The sequence below is a fragment of the Crinia signifera genome, chromosome 1 (assembly GCF_055691185.1).
Source record: "Crinia signifera chromosome 1, ASM5569118v1, whole genome shotgun sequence".
Taxonomy (NCBI): domain Eukaryota; kingdom Metazoa; phylum Chordata; class Amphibia; order Anura; family Myobatrachidae; genus Crinia; species Crinia signifera.
Window position 1 is genome coordinate 402,445,053 of NC_139217.1, and position 21,340 is coordinate 402,466,392.

Here is a 21,340-nt window from a genome sequence, read left to right on the forward strand (position 1 = left end):
AAGAAAATATGATTATGTGTTGTTCTAATAAACGTAATTCATTAATCGGGATATGATATATGGGAGCAATACCGTACATATTTAATAGCAGTTATTGTCAACCATTTTTTTATTTAATATTTTTAAATCAAAATTAACATTGATCTACATATTACTAAAGTAAAACCAGATGATAAAACAAAACATAAAAACTTGTAAGACAAAATAGTCAATGGAACACTTCCTTCTGTTTAATATTTCATGACAAAATGACCAACGAGCATTTTAGGAACCACAGATAAAAAGACTATGGGAACACAATTCAACATTAAGTAGAACGAACAGAACACATAAAGTTCACATATTATCTGAAGTTTTCTGAGGAAAATCATAATCATTTTGTAGGCAAGGGAAAGAAACATTCTGCCACAGCTATATTTCAATTGCTTACTTAAAATTCCTCCAGGAACTTTTTCATAAATAACATTTTTTAGGCCAACTCTAAAGGGTGATAATGACATTACTGTAATGTAGCATATCATCTCCTGGGCAATGTGCAGTGTACTAATATTACAGCTATGTAATCTGCCAGCAGGTTCCAAACCCTAGTAAGAGACAAATTAAGGGAAATAAGTCTCGTTCTGCAGGATTAATGGGTGTTCGGCGTCCGTTTAAGTGGGCAGCTCAAACTATTCCATCCTCATTTGTTGTGGGATATTAGGCACTAAATGAAACATTGGAACCAAACCACACTGAACTGCTAGATTATTCCAGCAGTGTACTCCTGTACTTTTCCTTATGAAAGTGTTCTTCTAAGTGAGAAGCAAAATAAGCTGTGAAAATCTGCGACATAGGCACAGATGTTTGGAGAAACAAGTGAACATTTCAGCAAAAGGTAAAAAATAATGACCATATATATTAGTGGACATGCCTTTAAAGTGTATTTCCCAAACCATTTAATAATAAAACATGATATATTGTAGCTCTAGCAAAAGCCTAACTGCAGAAAAAATAAAATATATATGTGAGCTCCGTATGACTCATATAATTTTAATCAGCAGAAGCAGAAAAACATTGCATGCAAAGACACTCAATGCAGCAGACCGGCTCTCCATTTACAATATAAGTTTAAATACCTGGGTGCCCGCCTCTGGAGATGCAGTCCAAATGTAGGAACACAAAACAGTACAATACCCGGGTTTTGAGGCAGCACTCCCACGGATTTCACGGAATAACCACAAAAGACTGGTATCAGGGATCAACGTTTCAATCACCCTCAGGCAATTTTTGTCAGCATCCTGAACCCGGATATATATATATATATATATATACTGTAATCCAATCCGTATGGACAGCACTCTCCAAATATGGAACAACAACCAGGGTGCCAACCCAAAAAGAGTCCCAGTGATCCAGGTGTCTTCAGTATTCAAAGAAAATGATGGGGCACTCACCGGATTTGCTTGCAGAAGCAATTTTAATCACATACCGATAACAGTGACAGATGACAGTGGGTACAGGTCAACGTTTCGGTCCTTCCTTGGATCTTCTTCAAGACCCCCTTTGCTGCCTCCTCTGCATGCAACTACCCATATATTCCAATGGTCCTTAAATACCCAAATCCAGCGTCACATAGCCACTCCCATTAGATTATTCAGGAAGTTATCCAATTAAGTTATTAAACCTGGCTTGCTACAGCCCTAAGAACTTTATATTTACACTGCATGCTATCTGCCATCAAGACACCGCAATCATATATAAAACATGCACAGAAAATATCCACAGATACCTGTATACCTGCATATTCGCAATAGCCATGCGTGTCATTAACGCTGGCGTGCGTTCCAGACCTCACTCTGAACCGCCGACAGGAAATCGTCACTACAGCCCCGTATTGTTGTGAAAGAGATGCAGACTTCCGCATCCGTTTTGCGGTTCATCTGCGTTCCAGCAGGCGGAAGTCTCGCCTCAGCAAGCGGACCAGAACCTGTCATTAACAGCCCGCAGTGTCGTGGAGGCTATTAGGACTTGCACATTACTCTGATGCGCTCCATTAGCCGGAAGGGGATTTTTTAAAAAAGCGTAAATTTGCGTTCCACCCCTCGAATGATCAGGGTATTAACCCTAATTCATATGCAAAAGTAGACAAAGCGCATCTCTGGAAAGTTCTTATGTAAATCACAATATTTATCGGCGGATTGTTTATCATCATGAGAAATCTATGCATAATGATATTTAGATCATAGCGCCATCTATGGCATTGCCCTATACTGCTCCTATATACCTATCAAGTATAATGCCATCAAAGTGGATCTGTGCTTTAAAGACAATCTGTGCATAATGATACATGAATGACAGTGTCATCTACGGCATAGCACTATTGTTTACAAATGCCTTGAACACTGGATTTGGACCATTCAACTGACCATAAATGGAACATTTACTATACAAGTGCCCCCATAAGAAAAAACTAAAAATAAAAATAAGAAACATGTAAATATATATACAATAGACAAGAATATAACACACGGATAACGTCATGTGCGAAAAATATTGCCAGGCGCAGTAACCTAATAATAATTCAGAAAAAAATCACAAAAATACACTCAAAGTGTTAGACTCGTTCAGGCCCTTTGGGGCGATAGTGTCCAATCTCATAATCCATTTAGCTTCTTTTCTTAAAAGCAAGAGGCCACGGTCCCCCTCCTCGTTCAAGAGGTGGTACCCAGTCTATTATCATGTAGGACATAGCCGATATTTGATGTTTGAGTCTGAGGAAATGGGCTGCAACCGGTTTATCGGTTCCGGAGGTCGCATACGCCAATCGGATGGAAGACCGGTGCTGGTTCATCCTCTCCCTGAAGGTCCGTATGGTCTTGCCCACGTATATGAGCCCACACGGACATTTGAGGATATATACCACATGGTCCATTGTACATAAAAGATGATTTTAATTTGTATCTTTAGACCAGAATGCGGATGGCAGAAGGTACTCCCCGTGATGAGTGCCCTACATGTGGTGCATTTCAAGCACTTGAAGCAGCCGTTCTTGAGCTGAAGCCAACTGCCCATATCTTTTGTGTGGCGCATGTTTGGGCGCATCAGGATATCCTTGAGGTTTTGACCCCTCTTGGCTCCTATCAGTGGCGGGGTGTGACTCACTGATTTAAAGGCAGGATCAGTCGCTAGTAACGGCCAATGCTTATGAACTGCTTTAGTGACACTATTGTACCCACTGTTGCATTTCATTACAATGGTCATCCGGTTCGAATTGTCGCGTTTGCGCCCATCAGTACTAGAGTCCTCATTTATCTTTCTCGCCTTTATCGGGCAACGATCAATATCGCTTGTCCTATAGCCTCTTGCTTTAAAGCGCTCAGCACATTCCTTCAGCTGTAACTCGGCTCGTGCTAGCTCTGAGTTGTTCCGCATAAGAATTGCGAGACAGGTAGGTTGGACTTGAGCTTTTCAGGATGGTGACTTGTTGTCCATAACAGGGCATTTCTATCTGTTGATTTACGGTACAAGGTGTACTGTAGATGGCAGTCCTTTTTGATCACTGTAACATCCCAAAAAAATCGATTTTAACTGCATCCACTTTAGCAGTGAATTTAATTGGACTGTCCAGCTTATTTAGATGATCCACCATAGCTAGAAAAGACTCCTCCGTCCCCTTCCAGACCATGAATAAGTCATCAATAAATCTTTTGTAATGTACTATATTTGCAGCATACTTGTACAAGATGTGGACCTCTTCAAATTCCGCCATAAAAATGTTGGCGAACCCTGGTTGGAACCCATCGCCGTACCAGACGTTTGCATAAAATGCTCGCCCTGGTATTGGAAATGGTTCAACGTTAGCACCTTCATAATCAGATCACAAATAAATTCAATCGGGGGCCCACTGTATGGACCACGCTGTAGTGCCTGCCGCACTGCACGGACTCCGGCCTTGTGAGGTATCACAGTGTACAACGAGGTACAACGAGGCCACGTCAAGTGTAGCTAATATGCAATCATCATTTAACTCCACAAGACCCCTCAGGCCCCTCAGGAAGTGCCCAGTGTCTTTGATATAACTCGATACCACCTGGACACACGGCTGCAAATAAAAATCAACCAACTGTGCCAGGGGTTGTAGAATAGACCCACAAGCTGAAATGATGGGCCTTCCTGGGGGGTCCTGGAGTGTCTTGTGGATCTTTGGTAGGGAATATAATAGTGGGCATTTTGGATGGTCAACCAACAAAAACTTATAAGTTTTTGGTGGTTGAACATCCAAAATGCCCACTATTATATTCTCTAACAAAGATCCACAAGACACTCCAGGACCCCCCACGAAGGCCCATCATTTCAGCTTGTGGGTCTATTCTACAACCCCTGGCACAGTTGGTTGATTTTTATTTGCAGCCGTGTGTCCAGGTGGTATCGAGTTATATCAAAGACACTGGGGACTTCCTGAGGGGCCTTGTGGAGTTAAATGATGATTGCATATTAGCCACACATGACGTGGCCTCATTGTACACTGTGATACCTCACAAGGCCGGAGTCCGTGCAGTGCGGCAGGCACTACAGCGTGGTCCATATATATATATATATATATATATATATATATATATATATATATATATATATATATATATATATATATATATATATATATATATATAATCCTCACAATAAAGATGGCACTCACCAAGGCTTTATAGCTCACATCAGAATTGCTGCTTTAATTCATCAGCAAAGTGCACATAAATACATACATGTCAGGTCGATGTTTTGGCCACGGAGCATGGCCTTACTCATGACCACATCAACAGACAGACTGAGGGTCTGTCTCTTGATATGGTCATGAGTAAGGCCACGCTCCGTGGCCGAAACGTCGACCTGACATGTATTAGTGTGCACTTTGCTGATGAATTAAAGCAGCAATTCTGATATGAGCTATCAAGCCCTGGTGAGTGCCATCTTTATTGTGAGGATGTATTGTATGGCTCCATTGTGACGAGGGACCATTAGAAGGCAACCCCAGGTGAGTGCCAACCTGTTCCAGGATATATATATATATATATATATATATATATTTGTATGTCTGATTGTGTGTCTACAAAAACACTGCCATCTGTTGGCAGCGAGTGAAACTACATGTTTCTCTCTCACATATGCACACAGAGACAATCACAAGCTAGCAGACTAGCTTTAGAAGCATTTGCTTCGAGCGGACTTACTAGTAATAGTATATGCCATATGCATTTTTACCCACAAGCAGCCTAGGACTGATTTTTGGACTGGATAATCATTGAATAAAAAGCAGGGTTTGTGTTTTGCTTGCTAGCTTTAAGAAAAAAAACGGTACTCTTTACCTAGAACGGCGCCCATTGCGGGCATCACATGTACATCGCATGCTATTATAATGGTATGCAATGTGACCGATGCGATGCCTGCAATTTTACATAGAAATGCATGTTAAAATGTAAATCGCATCGGTCGCATCGCATGTGACCAAAAAATCGCATGCGATGCAACCAACGCGATTACCGCGATTTTACATAGGAAACAATGTTAAATGGCCCAATTGACCCGATTTTACATAGGGAACAATGTTAAATGGCCCACAGACCCCCAAATAGCCACCCTGAAGTGTGAAATGGCCCCCCAATTGTTAACGCCACCCCACGATCAACGTCAACCCGAAGCGTGGCAAGCGCAGCGAGCCCGCGAGGGGCGGCGGTACGCATCCTCCGACCTTTTCATACCCCCATTATCCACGTCGGCATGGAGTTGAGAATAGAAAGTGTGGCGAGCGCAGCGAGCCACCGAGCCCGAAGCGTGGCGAGCGCAGCGTACCCCGCGAGGGGACGCGGATACCTTCACAGGTATCCGCGTCCCCTCGCGGGCTTCACAGGTATGCGCGTACGCTCGCCACGCTTCGGGCTCGGTGGCTCGCCACACTTTCTATTCTCAACTCCACGCCGACGTGGATAGTGGGGGTATGAAAAGGTCGGAGGACGCGTACCGCCACGCTTCGGGTTGACGTTGATCGTGGGGTGGCATTAACAATTAGGGGGGGCCATTTCACACTTCAGGGTGGATATTTGGGGTCTGTGGGCCATTTAACATTGTTCCCTATGTAAAATCGGGTCAATTGGGCCATTTAACATTGTTCCCCATGTAAAATCGCGGTAATCGCGTCGGTCGCATCGCATGCGATTTATTGGTCGCATGCGATGCGACCGACGTGATTTTTTACCTTGCGATGCCTAAGATCAATATCGTGGGCGCCGTTCTAGGTAAAGAGTACCAAAAAAACATATAACCTTATCTTGGAACAATACAAACTAACAAACTATGAATTTTGCTACCAATGGAATAAACATCACTGTAATGTAAAATGAAACAACATTAATAAATATGCTCCATAATATTACTTCTTTAAAAGCATTTTCCAATACAATAAAAAAAAAAAACACTAGGACAAGTAATCTCTACCTGGCTACACTGCTCTCTAGTAACAAATGTCTTCTGTTCCTACAGGACCTGCAACCTGGAAACAACATTATTGCTTTAATCTCACACTCTATTCTCTAGGTAAGACAACAATCTTCTCCATGTGACCTCCTTAATTGGGACATAAAGGTTGTCATATAATGGATGCGAAAGAGGTTTTCTAAGGTCACATTTGACAGCAAAAAACTTTGTCTACATTGGCCCATGTATTCTGCCACTGCCTGGGAGATTTATCATGCTATAAGCTTAATCAAATCCCAATAAAGAATGTAAGGAAAAAACAATTTAACTTCTGGTCACAGCATTGTGAATGACTGCTATGCATGTTTTGGTATCCAGAATGACAGACATTAAGGTAACTGCCAAACAACAAGACAAAACAAAAATAAGCATATGTCCACTGTATTCTATTTAAAATACGCTCTTACGAAAGCTTATATAAAGAGTCATCATTTATAGGTGGTTTCTGGTTTTGTTAAGGAAAAACCCTGTATGTTAGAGAATTTTTCAAAGAAAAGCTATAAATAGGAAAACATCTGAAACAGTAAGGGTCCCCATACACTGCTCCGGTTTGGGCCAATTTGACCCATCATGAACGGATGGGGCCAAGAGAAATCTGCCCAAATCGGATGCGTTTGTCATACCCCTTGGGTCAGAGGTCGGACCTGCTGCCCTTCTGACCTGGGACTGAACCCCCCCTCCCCCTGCACCGCGGAACAGGGGCAAATGCAATAAATTGCATGTGAAAGGACCCAATACTAACTACTACTACAATAACTAGAGAACTCCATTGCTGCCTTGAACTACAAAGCTGCAGGTTCAAGAGAATTCCCAATAATAGGGCTTGATAAATTATAAGCACATCTCAAAAAGACAAAGCCAACTTCAACTAGGTTGCTATCTACTTTTATGGGTGAAAACGAAGAATGATTTAGCACACATTACCACTTAGTAAAAAATAAGTAATTATGTAAATAAATGATTAGTAATAACAAAAAAACTATACAATAACATGCACTCATATATCACATAATAATGTCAACACTTATCATAATAATAATAATAATAATAATGTAATCTCTTATGCTCTGTAAAGCGCTGCAGAATTTGTGTGCGCTATATAAAAACCTGTTAATAAATAAATCATCGCTATATAATTGAATAATGCCATACATTTCCCAGAGCCCTTCATACCCCACTGTCTGACTCACTGGTTCCCCTCTACATTCTCCCAATCTCTGTCTGTGAGGTGGCAGCCTGGCTGCAAGAGGCAGTCTATAAACGGCAATACTTTCCACAATACAATTGTATTCAATACAATGTTTGAACACACTTTTATTGTGGCAAGTGGTTTGTAAACTGTCCCTAGCAACACTTTGTTGTATATACGAAATTATACTACTACAACAATGATGTAAGTCAAAGCATCCCTCAATGGAATGGTTGATCAAGATTCACACAATGGCATCCCAATATATTTGAACAATTAACTGACCTCTGCGCTGAAAAGACAACTACAAGCAAGAGATATCACCAAAGGTAGAATACCTAAAGCACAGTAAGCCTGGGCTCTCACTGTTGGCTTTATATATATGCTTTTCTACTTACACAAGAGAGAGAGAGAGAGAGAGAGAGAGAGAGAGAGAGCGTAAAATAACTAAATTGGCCGGAAATAAAATAAAAACCTTACAAGGGGAAAATATCACAGACGATAACAAGAGATAATTTTTGGTGATGCTGCAGAAAGTGAGTGTGGATTTGTGTGAGCCGTAACACTTAAATCTATGCCCACTGGATGAATATCTGCGAATAGCAACCAACGTACAGTAAATCAAAAACAGATTTACTGGTATGCTAATGAAATCATTATACAGCCTGTCTGTTCTACAGTACATTCAAAATGAACTTCTAGAAATGAACTTACCCGGCACAAGTTCCATGACAATGTAAATTGGCTGTCTTTGCGTGCACACTCCAATAAGTTTCACAATATTGACATGGTCATACTGTTTCAGTATTCTGTACAGATAACAAAACAGAACAGAGTACAAAGTAAGTGGATAATGAGAATTATTTATCTTAAACATTTACCCACAATGCAAATGGTGTATAAATCACCTAAACACAGTGGCAGCAGGCAGACAGTCTGCTAGAACCATTAGGCAAGCATGTACTGTATGTTCCTATAAACTGATTTACAAGCATACTTAAAACCCAGGGGCCACTTCTCATAATCAATCTATAAAACATATATTCCTCAATGTATAGCACTTAGGGTGTCTCCCCCTTTAAATGATACAGGGAGCCTCCTTATGCCATGACTACGTGCTGGTGGAATCAGTCCATTCACAGAACATCATTGCATTTCTACTGCACAGGTCTTCCCAAGAACTCTATAAAACAGCGTGTATGTTATAACCCTCCGACAGCCGGGATTCTGACAGTCGTTTCTCAGGCATCGGAATCCCAACGGTCAGGAGCCTGAGTAAGCCAATGTAAGTGGGGAATAATAATAATAATTCCAACAGTCTCTCTGACATTGGAATGCCGACTATCAGGAGCCCGACAGTCTGGATTCTGATGTCGAAGAAACCCGATTATTGTTGATTTATCCGGCTCCCACACCAGCAATAGACAACTCCTAGTTCATTGCACATTGCTTTCAGAGGAATCATTATGTACCAACCAGCCCTTGTACTCAAGGGCCCAGAGGGCAACACACTTTATGTAGTGTTGTAGTGTAGTTAATCAGGACCAAGGGGGGAGTTGTTTACAGAGAGAAAAACCCCTTTGTGCACACTGAAGAAAGAGCTTAGAAGATTTTAAAACAAACTACTTTCTGTTATAGTTTACATTCGCACAGCAAGATTACATTATCATGATGTTCATTAGGAGCAGATTGGCTGGTACTTTATCACTCTCCATGGCACAATATATATCTCCCTGTAGACGGCAATGTCCAAAGTTTAATTTAAAAATACTCAGATTACACCAAGTGTTTACAACGCATGAAGTAAATAGCAGCAAACAACATAGGCCATAACTAGTGCGACCTCGTTCAGCAATAAGTGTGATGCGTCTTTCTTGCAATGTGTGCCGGACCTTCCCGTAGCGGCTTTTAATGTGATTGCTACTTGCATGGTTATTTTACATCAGATTTATACATGCAATCTATCCTACGGTGATCAATCTGATGTGATAAATCTCAAAGGACATTTTTTACCTGTGACGTACACATGACATACATCAGGTAGGATGGGCTATTATCATGTATAAACTTTCCTCCTAGTAATCCCATGTGATCGCATTGCAGGTGACACAAATGCACTGCGATGTGCACCTATTTAGGTGCAATTGCGAGAAATATTTATGGCAGCCAGTGAGATCTGTGATTGAGATGCAAGGTGCTCAGGAGCGCGTCTCATCACAATTTCAGGAAAAAGACATGCAATTTGCTAGTTTTTATACAATGCATTGCAGCAATGCGTCTAAATAGCAAGAAAACAGGTCATATAACACTAGTAGATGGGAGCCTTTAGGATGACCAAACTGGCCATTCAATCATGGTTAGAATGCACTTAAAAAAAAAAAAAAAAAACGGCTATGTGTTTGCCCAAGGACAAGTCATACAGAATACATACTGTATGCAATCACTTCAAATAATCCCACCTGGCTTCAGATAAAAACTTTATTTTCAGTTCCTGAGGAAGATCTTCTTTGCATGTTTTCACGGCAATTGGTGTTTTATCTTTTAATGTTCCCTTGTAAACTTCACCAAAGTTTCCCTGTAATAACAAATACAATTCATATTCAAATTAGTGCCAGATCAGAACAAAGCTAACACAGAAGATAAAAGGCAACAGATGTGCTAGAAATGCATATGCACTTTTTACCTTTCCTGCTGTACTTTACCCGAATTGGAATGGAGAATGCTTTGTAAAATGACTACAGATTATGATGATTCAGGAGTAGGCATACATAATATATAATTGATATTGATCTCCATAACATGTTTTCTTTTTGATTGCAAAAGTCAACAAAATAGCAAGGCATATAATCAAACAAATAATAAAAACTATGTATAATGAAAATTGGTTTTCCTATAAAAAGGACCAATGCCAAATACTGAAGAACCAGAGAAAAGAATGGGGTCCAGAAAAACAAAAGCATAATGAACAAATCTAAGGATGAGTGTAGTGAGGATAGAGCAGACTATTGTCAATCAATCATTACAATGACCAAAGCACAAAGTATTTCAGGAGGTAAGTGTGCCAATCCCATTTTTAGGCAGTGACAGTAATAGTAAGGATACAGCGGATGTGACGGGCAGTGCCATCATGCGAATGCTTAGAATAAAAGATAAGCAAGAAGGCAGTAATTTAGCGGCAGATGTATTAAGCCTGGAGAGGATATAAAGTCAAAGGTGATAACGCACCAGCCAATTGGCCCCTAACTGTCATTTTCAAACCCAGTCTGTAACTTAACAGTAAGGAGCTGATTGGCTGGTGCTTTATCACCTTCAATTTTATCTATTCTTGAGCCTTGATCAGCAGAGTTTCCGGATGCAGCCTAGTCATATCGCATGGCAACTAAAAATCCAGTTTTGCTTTTACGCCATGCGTCTCCCCACTGCCGGCCTATTGAGGCAAGAAGTATGTGAACATACTGTATGTGTGTGATGACATTTACATACCTTGCCTAGTAATTCTCCAAGTGTAACATCTTCATGATTTAGAATCCATTTTTTATCCTGAAAAAATAAAATAAAAAATGAAGTCATATCCTCGTATACCACATGAAAGATTTAATAAGCACTTGGCGGAAAAACAGAGTCTATAACAATTAGTACCATATTGCTAGAACCACTTTAAAAGCTTGTAAAATATGGTCACAACAGGATATTAAAAGCTACATTGCAGTAATTTAATTTTTGCAGAGAAAGCCTACAGCAAGATGGCATTCATCTAAGAACGGCACAGTATATACCATCTCCCAGTGATCTGGTAATGGTGCCACTTGCTTCACATTTCTGAAACTATCTACATGGTAGGAGAAAAGTGTGTGTTTGTAAAGTTAATACTCTTTCCCTTTTGTTTTAAGTGAAGCAACATCGCCGGGAAAGCCGATTATCTGTTGGTTATACCAGCAGATGAGCTACTTTAAGGACGGCTTTGCATAGCGCTCCACTATGCAACGCCGCCCCCCCCCCCCCCCCCCTCCATCGGCACTGGGCAGGGGGAAAGCTGCTCAGTGTGTATGCACTTAGTGGCTTTCCCCGCAGCGATGAATGCGATCATCGCTGTCCATACACGCTGGGCATAGTCGCCCAGTGTGTATGGACCTTAACGCTTTTTAGTGTTTTTAGGTGGAAGGTTCTTTAAAGGACAATTCATACTTAATGTTTGAGTTTGTTATATTGGTGCAGACTGAATAAAAAAATAATCAATGTTTGATTGGCAAATTGATAAAGAGAATCAAGGCCATTGAGATCACAACAAATCTATTGACTTTAGTGTTTATCCACAGGATTTGGGAGGGGATCCAGAGATGTGTAAATGAGCGTAATATTTTATTTTCAAGCTGAACAATTTGGAACGTTGGATTAATGCTGAACTAAACATTTTATATTTATGGCTCAAATGTGGATTTAAAAGTTTGGGCTTAGTAGTCAATAACGAGAATTACCATCTGTTATAGTTAGGTAATTTCCACAAATATTTTAAACCTTCCAGTGTTTTGTATTCCTACCATTTTGTAATGGTCTGTAACTACCCTGTTTGTTTTATCTTGTTTCCAACTGAAAAGTGGAACAAAACCTGCTGCGCTATATAAATGAACTGTTAATAAATAAAAAAATAATTTATGGATGTAAGATCTAAAACATTTGAAATCACAATGTACAGCAAAGGTCTTATATTTTTTCCAGATTAGAACAGTCACATTAAGCCCTTCAGTAGTGTTTTTTTTTTTTTTTTAAGGCAGCGCTCCCCACTGTGTGAGTTTTTTAGGGGGGGAGCGCTACCTTAAAAAAAACCAACACTATGTCAGCCGCTGCCCGACCCTGCCCCCCCAGCAGGGTAAGATGGAGGCGTGGCAGAGGGGCGGGAGCGCTAAACATGGCAATCTTGAGAATTTTCCTGGTTTGCCAGTCTCTGCACTGAAATTTTTTAGGATTACAACTGAAGGGGTTAAATAACACTCAGAATCCTCATTCCACTCACATTAATTGTGCTCTTAAATTAATTAAATTACTGGTATGGGTCATAGGGTCGATCGTAATTAGGCTGACCACTATTGGTCGACGGGCAAAAAGTCAACACATGGAAAAGGGCAACATGCATCAGGTCGACATCGTCAAAAAGTCGACATAAACAACGGGTCAACATGGGAAAGGTTAACGCGGAAAAGGTCAACATGAGTTTTTCATGGTTTTTTTGTGTCTATGTCGACAGGGACACCGTATAAATGTACCGCTTCCTTCACCATGCTTCGGGCATACTATTATATTCTCCCTCTATGTCCACATGTATAGTAAAGTATGAAAAATCGTTTTTTAGAATGTCGACCTTTACCACACCGACCTATTGTTGTGTCGAAATTATGACCATGTTGACCTATTGTAGTGGTTGACCTAATTACTATTGACCGTATACCATAAGGTACAGTCCTGCACAGTATTCCCCTTTAATCTGACTACACCATTTGGATGCTATATGTGACCTCAGACCCTGAGCTTTCTCCAAGATATTAAGTAACAACGAGAATCCATGGTTCTTAGTTTCAGGCTTGCTGTGTTTATTACAACTCCAGAAGATAAAGAGACAACTGTATAATAGAAAGTAAACATACAGGGTCTGCTGAGGAGAAGATAACATGAAAAGAAAGTGCTGAATACTTGTAGGAAAATGTCCATCAGTTATGGGTCCATTACTGAAAATGGAAACAAAGTTATCTTTTACAAGGTAATGTCAATCACCTTCGCAAAATTCAAGTCAGTTCTTTGATGAAATATTAATATTGCATCGTAAATACTTCACAAATAAGACTAAAATCTTTTTAATGTACAATATATACATCCTATCTACAAATTAAATGTTCACCGCTGTATATGATTTAGAGCAGGGGTAGGCAAGTAAATTGTAATGGAGTCCGGATATTTCAAATTATTTTGATAGAGGTTCACAAAATCAAATCTGTAATGTAACTAAATAACAAGTTTTTATTTTGGTGCTGAAACTTATACTACATTCGTTAAAATCGGTTTCAGCACCAAAATAAAAACTTGAGGCTTAAAACTTTACTAGACGTTACGGACCTGCACCGCTGGGTAGCTTCATGTCCCCTTGAGGCAGGACAGAGCTGTCAGACATCTCCTGTGCCTTTATGTTTGTTTGCTGGGTCCTTGGGGCTTCTCCACGTTGCAGTGCATGAAGGACTGGGATCCACTCAGCACCTCAGCCTCCACAACGGTTACTTCCCGGGACACCGCGTCAGCCCACTCACGTGACTCATGTAACCAATCGCCATAAAGAAGATGCACGGTCTGGCCTCTCTGCATCGCGACTGCTATGCTACTGTAGCGCCGCAACACTAATCTATATTCTAGAGATGGTCCGGTTCCCTGTCCTTTTCGGTCCGATTCAGACTGCGGTCTGTCAGTTGCCTACCGTTTGTTTAGAGCAGGGGTAGCCAACTCCAGTCCTCAAGAGCTACCAACAGTTCAGGATTTCCAGGTCTCCTCACAGATTCACAAGTGAAATAATGAGCTCCACCTGTGGGTCTGTTAAAATGTGTCACTGAGTAATTAGTAAACCTCTGCAGCAGCTAGGTCGAATGGAAAATGTGCACTGTTGGTAAGCTCTCGAGGACTAAAGTTGGCTACCATTGATTTAGAGCATCTACAAGAATCTTCTGTCAGCACAGAAGAAACATGTATACTGTACATTTAACATAAATGCTACAAGAGCTATTATATCCAAACCTAAAAATGTAACACTGGGTGAAGTACATGTTAAGAGTCGTACTTGCCTGGGGTGCACCATTGCCCCAGTATGACAAGGTTCCCAGTCCAGCCCTAATCTACTGCGTTCTTGATAACCTTCCATTATGACCTATCAGTTTTTCTCTGTATTTGTCTCATGCTGAATAAAATATATAATACATTATTAGCTGCATGAGCGTACCGAACAAAACTCTGTGTAAACTGTCAGATGAGTTCCCTTAGACGACCCTGCAGAGAACTGAAAGTTTATTTTTAACACATCTCATCTGAGTCCACAGATATCTTGGTGGCTCGGCAAATGTAAGGATTTCCACTTTGACAGAATTATTACAGCAGAATCAAAACTACTTGATAAAAATTGACCTTTCAAGCTTAGCCTAGACCCTCTCGGGACAGCAACATGATCTCATTCAATCAGTTAACAATTTCCAAGCTACTCGTTTCTCATTTATCGTTTTACTATTGTTGTTGTAGTCACTTTGCAGATATAAAACCTCCACACATCAGCTATTTGCTTTCCAACAAGATGTATTAGTCATTTCTTAACGGCACTTATGTATATCAGGCACAAAAAACAAAACCTGCACAGATCAAGAGCTTCCTGACAAAGGTTGATCAAGAGCTTTCCTACAAAAGGTGGCATGAAAGGTAGCTGTAAAGTGCTGCGGAATATGTATGCACTATATAAGAAAATGTCTCCCAAACAGTGCTTTATCTGTCCAATCTGTCTGGTGGGAGAAAAAATCTAGTAATGTATGGGAGCACCTGACAACCAAACATTTGCTCCAATACAAAATCAGACAAATTGATTATAGCTGTTAAGCAAGTTTATATACACAATAGTTTTTATCAGTTTTCCAGCATTTGGGAGCAAATGGTTGACTGTAATTTGCTCCCATATATATTATGCAAATAAAAGGTTATTGAAAGAAAGATGGTGGACAGATAATGGTAGTATAGTATCAAGCTCCCTATATTCAATTGCGGACATGTTAGGACAGTTTTACCGTTGCAATTTCACTTTTTTTTAAAAGTCAAAACTGCATTGGCGAAACACGGCTCAAAAATAGTTGAAACCGGCTGAAATTACGATGAAACGTCGCGTAGATTGACGAGTAATTATGAGGACACATTTCTAAAACCTCTTTTAGACCAAAACCCTGGGTACGACCTGGGATATTCCTGGGTCGATGCAGTTTACGCTGCACACTGGTGCAGTGGTACTGTGCTGCTGGTGCATTAACATCGTGTCCAAGGACTGGTGATCTGTCTGCTCCTATACAGTAAATGGGATTTGGGTCAGATGACCTGGATTACCCGTTCACCCTACCCCTTAACCTGGGTGAATCCCGTGTCCAACCCTGCAAGTTATATGGGTTGGGTTCCTTGGGTCACAGAACCAAGGTTTTTTTCCCCCTTTAATGTTCCTTTCTCACCATGCCACGACTTGAGTTAACCCAACAATGACCCGGGTCGAAGCAGTGGGGTAAAAAACAATGCCCAATAAACAGACTAGGGGACACAGACATGTAAAAACATGACATTAGCATAAACATACGTTATTAATGCATTTGCAGATTTAAATATATATATATATATATATATATATTTATGTAGTAAACACTACAACATATAAAAGTTTCCATGCAGATCAAAGGCAAATTACACACATAAAGACATTTGGCACATATAACACTTACTGTACTAGGGTCTGTCGTTTTCTTATGTATAAAACATTAGCTACAGTATATGGTGGGTCACACAAGGCAGTTGTAATGGCCCATACACTCTGGGCGACTATGAACTGAAAGTCACTCAAAACAGCCTGTTTGAGCGGCTTTCAGCTCAAAGCCGGCCAGTGTGTATGCCCCAGCGATGAGCGTTGCGGCGCGCTCCAGCATCATCACCAGGAAAGCCATTCATCTGCTGCAGAGCTATGCAAAGCCATCCTCCTCTCGCTGTCGGCACCGGGCAGGGGAAAAGCACTGTGCGGCTTTCCTCCCCAGCAATGAAAACCATCATCTCTGTCCATACACACTGGGCAAAATCGCCCAGTGTGTATGGACCTTAAGACCCTGGACATGCAGGTGTTGTACTCCATGACTTATACTGGCAGACTGCTGATTTAAAGTGCATGCACAGAAGTGCTGGAAAATATGGTTTGATTGTTAGATACAATTTAGAAGCAACCTAGAGAAAATCGGTCAATTAAAATAAATATGGACCATTATGGTTACCCTGGAATACATAGTTACATAGTTACATAGTAGGTAAGGCTGAAAAAAGACTTGCGTCCATCTAGTTCAACCTGGTATAGATATCCATTGCTGATTTGGTTGGTTCTGGTATTTTACAGACAAATTATATTTCTTATTTGTACCCATGGATGTTTTTCTCCAGTAAATGTTTGTCCAACTTTGCCTTGAACGCATTTAATGAGCCAGCCGTTACCACCTCTCTGGGAAGAGAGTTCCAGAGTTTGACTGTTCTGACCGTAAAGAAATTCTTTCTACTAGCTGAATGAAATCTTTTTTCTTCTAATCTATACTCATGCCCTCGCGTCCTAGATTCCTTTCTAGTAGAAAATAGGGTGTGTGACAGTTCCTTATATTGGCCCTTGATATACTTGTACATGTTGAGCATGTCCCCCCTTAAACGTCTCTTTTCTAATGTAAATAGTCCCAAATTGCTTAATCTCTCCCCGTAGCTTAAATTCTCCATTCCCCTAATAAGCTTTGTTGCTCGCCTTTGGACTTTTTCTAATTCTATGATGTCCTTTTTATAGTGTGGGGCCCAGAACTGTACTCCGTACTCTAGGTGAGGTCTCACCAATGCTTTATATAGTGGCATAATTACCCTTGAGTCCCTAGTTTCCATTCCCCTCTTAATACATGCCAGAATTTTGTTGGCCTTTTTTGAAGCTACATTACAATGGGCACTACATCCTAGATTGCTGTCTATTTGGACTCCTAGATCCTTTTCAAGTATGGAATTACCCAGTTCCTCTCCACTAAGGTTGTAACTTGCACACTGGTTGTGTCTCCCAAGGTGCATAACCTTACATTTATCTACATTGAACCTCATCTTCCATTTTTTTGCCCACTCATCTAGAATTGCAAGATCATTTTGAAGCATGGTGACATCTTCTGGTGATTTGATGACTTTGCTAAGTTTTGTATCGTCCGCAAAGATGGATACATTGCTGAGTAACCCTATCCCAATATCGTTAATAAAAATGTTAAACAAAATGGGCCCCAAAACCGAACCCTGGGGCACTCCACTTAGTACCGGTATCATATCTGATACGGCACCATTCACAACCACTCTTTGTTCTCTATTACATAGCCAATTCCCTACCCATCTGCAGATATTTTCACCCAATCCTAGGTTCTCCATTCTTCCAATACAGCAGAACCAACTACAGCAGAGAACATGACAGTCATTTCAAAATGCCAAACCTCCCTGACTGATTAAGAGACCATCACGGCGGAGGAGGTCAGATATTTAAATTAATTTAACAGCAAGCCGAAAGTTTCTAAAGTTAAAGTTTGCACAAGAAAGCAAGGGAGACCAATATCAAATTTAGAAGACTTGTTCTAGCTCTTGGAAGATGAAAATGTCTTCAATTAAAAAGTCTATGTCCTGTAGGAGTATGGATCATTGGGTAGACAGCAGGATGGTCGGCAAACATTTAGGTCGACATGCAGGTGGGTTTACAGGCTCACTAGGTCAACACAAGCATTAGGTCGACATGGGGAAGGTAGACAGTGAAAAGGTCAACATGGTGTTTTTCACATTTTCGAATGTGTCGACATGGACATTAAAACTTAGCACCGGGTCAACTCGCCATGCTTCGGGCATGGTGTCTCGCTACGCTCGGCACATTATTTTATTCTCCCACCACACCCTAGTGGATGGTAGGGCATGAAATACCGCCTGTCGGCACATGTCGGCTCAGAAAAATGTGAAAAACCCCATGTGGACCTTTTGACTGTCGACCATCCCCATGTAGACCTAATGATTGTGTCAACCTAACGACCCTGTTGACCTAACCCATGTCGACCTACAGTCATTTTGACCTTCCTGCATGTCGACCTAAATGCACGTCGACCATCATGCTGTAGACAAAGTGACCGTATCACGTCCTTTATTGATGCAAGCAGAAGCAGATAGCCTTGAAAACTACGGAGGGGAAATCACGGGAGAATCATAGGTCTGCCAATGATAGTGGAGATTGTTTCTACTGAGATTGGCCTAGAAAACTTTATGAACAAGTCCTGAATATGACCTTCTCAACTACTGTATAACCATGACTGTGAACACAGTTCATTGAGTCTCTTGACAATCCCTGCTTGCTTCATCGACCTGTTTTAGAAAGACTTCTGAGATGCTATTCAGAATGTTGTCAGGAAAACAGGGAAAGTGTTATTTAACACTAAAATGTAATTGTATCCTAAGTTTTCATTAACTATGCAAGCACATAATTTATTATTATACCAATCAAGTAAAATCCTACATAAAACTAAGCTGTTCCCTTCTTATCTAACACTTACGAATGTGACTGTTTATGCCTGAAATGTATTTAATTTGCTGGTTTAAAAAAAAATAAAAAATGGAGAAAAGTTTCATTTATTTTTTTCAGCTATGGTAAATGTACAATGGGGAGTTTTTGATTTTTTTTCGACCAGAAGACTACCCAATACAAAAGGAAAACAAGTGACGTTGTGCCAGCGGTAAGTGGAGTGATTCCCATGGCCACTGATATAATTAACTATATCTGTGGTGCAACGGGAAAACGATATAGGACATACACATTGACTGCTATCGTTTACGAAACCAGTCAGTAATGTCACCTGCAACCCCCCTCCGTACATGCAGTGAGCTGCAAGTATAGACAACAGGTAGTGTCATGTACGACCCGTGGCCGCACAAGTAGTTATCGATAATAATTGTGCATATTGTTAAGTAAATGTCAACCAAAGGTAAACACAGCTTAACTCCTTTAACACAAACTGGATGCATCACCATCCATCGTTGTCGTTTGCTACAGTGAAGAAACAGCCCGGTATCTTGCCGGGAAAAGAAAGCGTCAGCCCACGCCCAGTCTGACATTTAAACACTGAGCTATACTTAAATCTATTGAGTAGGCATACCGATTGATATACAAAGTGTCCACCTGTCTACAGACAGCGTCCAAAATCATCACAGTGACCTGCAACTAAAACTCTCTACAAGCCGGGCCATAATAACCATCACCCACACCCAGCAGGGTCGGAACCGCACAGAAGGGGTGTCTGACGCCCAATGAAGCCGCAAGCTATTATAAGTACATACAGTAATTTCCCTACATCATTTGCTGGAAGTTCCACATGAATGCTCTGCATTGTGGGGGAACCTGCTGCTTCCAGTCATCATCCTGAATTTGTTGTATCCAACTTATCTCCAGCCGCCACTTCCTATCCTGTGAAGAATAGGTATTTAACTACCCTCATAAAGAAATGAAAAATGCTTTATATTATATATAAAATGTTGAAAAGATTTTCCTGATCACAGAAAATGTGATTTCAATAAAAAGTCTCACAAATAAAAATCAACAAATCAGTTAATAAAAATTATGAGACACTAATAAAACAGGAACCAGTCCTAAAATAAAAGGAGAGAGTAAGCACAGAATGTCTAGGTTGGTGCACCTAGAGAATAAATGTACAATAAAATGTAACTTTTATTAGGAATGTCTAAAAAGGTTGCGAAAATAAAAACACACTAACATACATATACACGTGACTGGTGATTTAAAAAAGGAATTGATCCTTATGCAGTGTGCCCATGAAATATATTTGCTTAATACTGATTAAGTATCATGTAAATCTCCTGGTGTATCTGTAGACCTAGGAGAAACCCACTTAGTGATTGCTATCTACTATTGTAAAATAGATTGGGGCTGGTATATAACCCATACGTAGGATCTACCACGAGACCGGGTTAGAAGTAGAGATTAAACTCCAATCTGTAATGTAGGGAGGCTCAAGGCTGGTCTTGGCATGCAGAGTGTAACCCGTTTCATTGGGTGCGGAAAAGTGCCTCCGTCACCCGCCCGTGTAGTGGTCACTGCTGCCAAGCCTAAGATTGCTGCCTGGTTCCGTATAATCAGAGGACGCCTGAGGTATGTGCCCATGCACGGCCTCAGGGAGACAAGACTGCTGCTGGGGTAGGGTGACGGCCGTCAGACCCTGACCTGTCAGCAGTGGGGTTCCGTGTACAGCGGAGACCCGTTTAGCGCAACTAGTACATAAATCAAAATGCAATGGTAAGTGGGGAGGGGGGTATCGGGGGACACACTGGAGTGCGGTCGGCGCACACTTCGCAAGAGCTTCGTCAGATTGGAGTTTAATCTCTACTTCTAACCCGGTCTCATGGTAGATCCTACCTATGGGTTATATATTTGTGTGTTGGGGATGCTTATCGGTGTCTGTCTCCAACTCAGGATGTACTCGGTATGTGAGATACCTACGAAGACCTGAAGATAGGGATCCCGTCACATACACGGTGTTTGTGTCATTATCGGCATAATAAAAAATTATACAAGTTTTATACATTCATTATATAATAAGCTCTACTCATCGAGTACATCCTAAGTTGGAGACAGCCACCGATAAGCATCCCCAACACACGAATATTGTTTACCTCATGTCTTGTGTATCAGTAAGTTTAAAATACGTGTTGCGCACACATAATGGATATACACACCGCAAGGTGTAATTTTTAGTCATACACGTTTTTAATACTTATATCAATTTTTGTTTCATATAGACTCATTCACACTTTGCGCATGCTTCCATAAATTTTGACATA

At 40.8% G+C, this 21,340-nt stretch overlaps 1 protein-coding gene across 6 annotated transcripts in view; it reads right to left on the reverse strand.

Moving 5' to 3' along the window:
* The window catches only part of FER (FER tyrosine kinase), a 209,738-nt gene that overhangs the window by 71,659 nt on the left and 116,739 nt on the right, over positions 1 to 21,340 (reverse strand). For all 6 annotated transcript variants that reach the window (XM_083151694.1, XM_083151692.1, XM_083151688.1 and 3 more), the window contains 3 exons: positions 11,180 to 11,236; positions 10,156 to 10,271; positions 8,411 to 8,505 (listed from right to left, as the gene is read on the reverse strand). In XM_083151694.1, the coding sequence (XP_083007820.1) occupies positions 8,411 to 8,505; positions 10,156 to 10,271; positions 11,180 to 11,236 (268 nt within the window). The remainder of the gene's footprint in view (positions 1 to 8,410; positions 8,506 to 10,155; positions 10,272 to 11,179; positions 11,237 to 21,340) is intronic.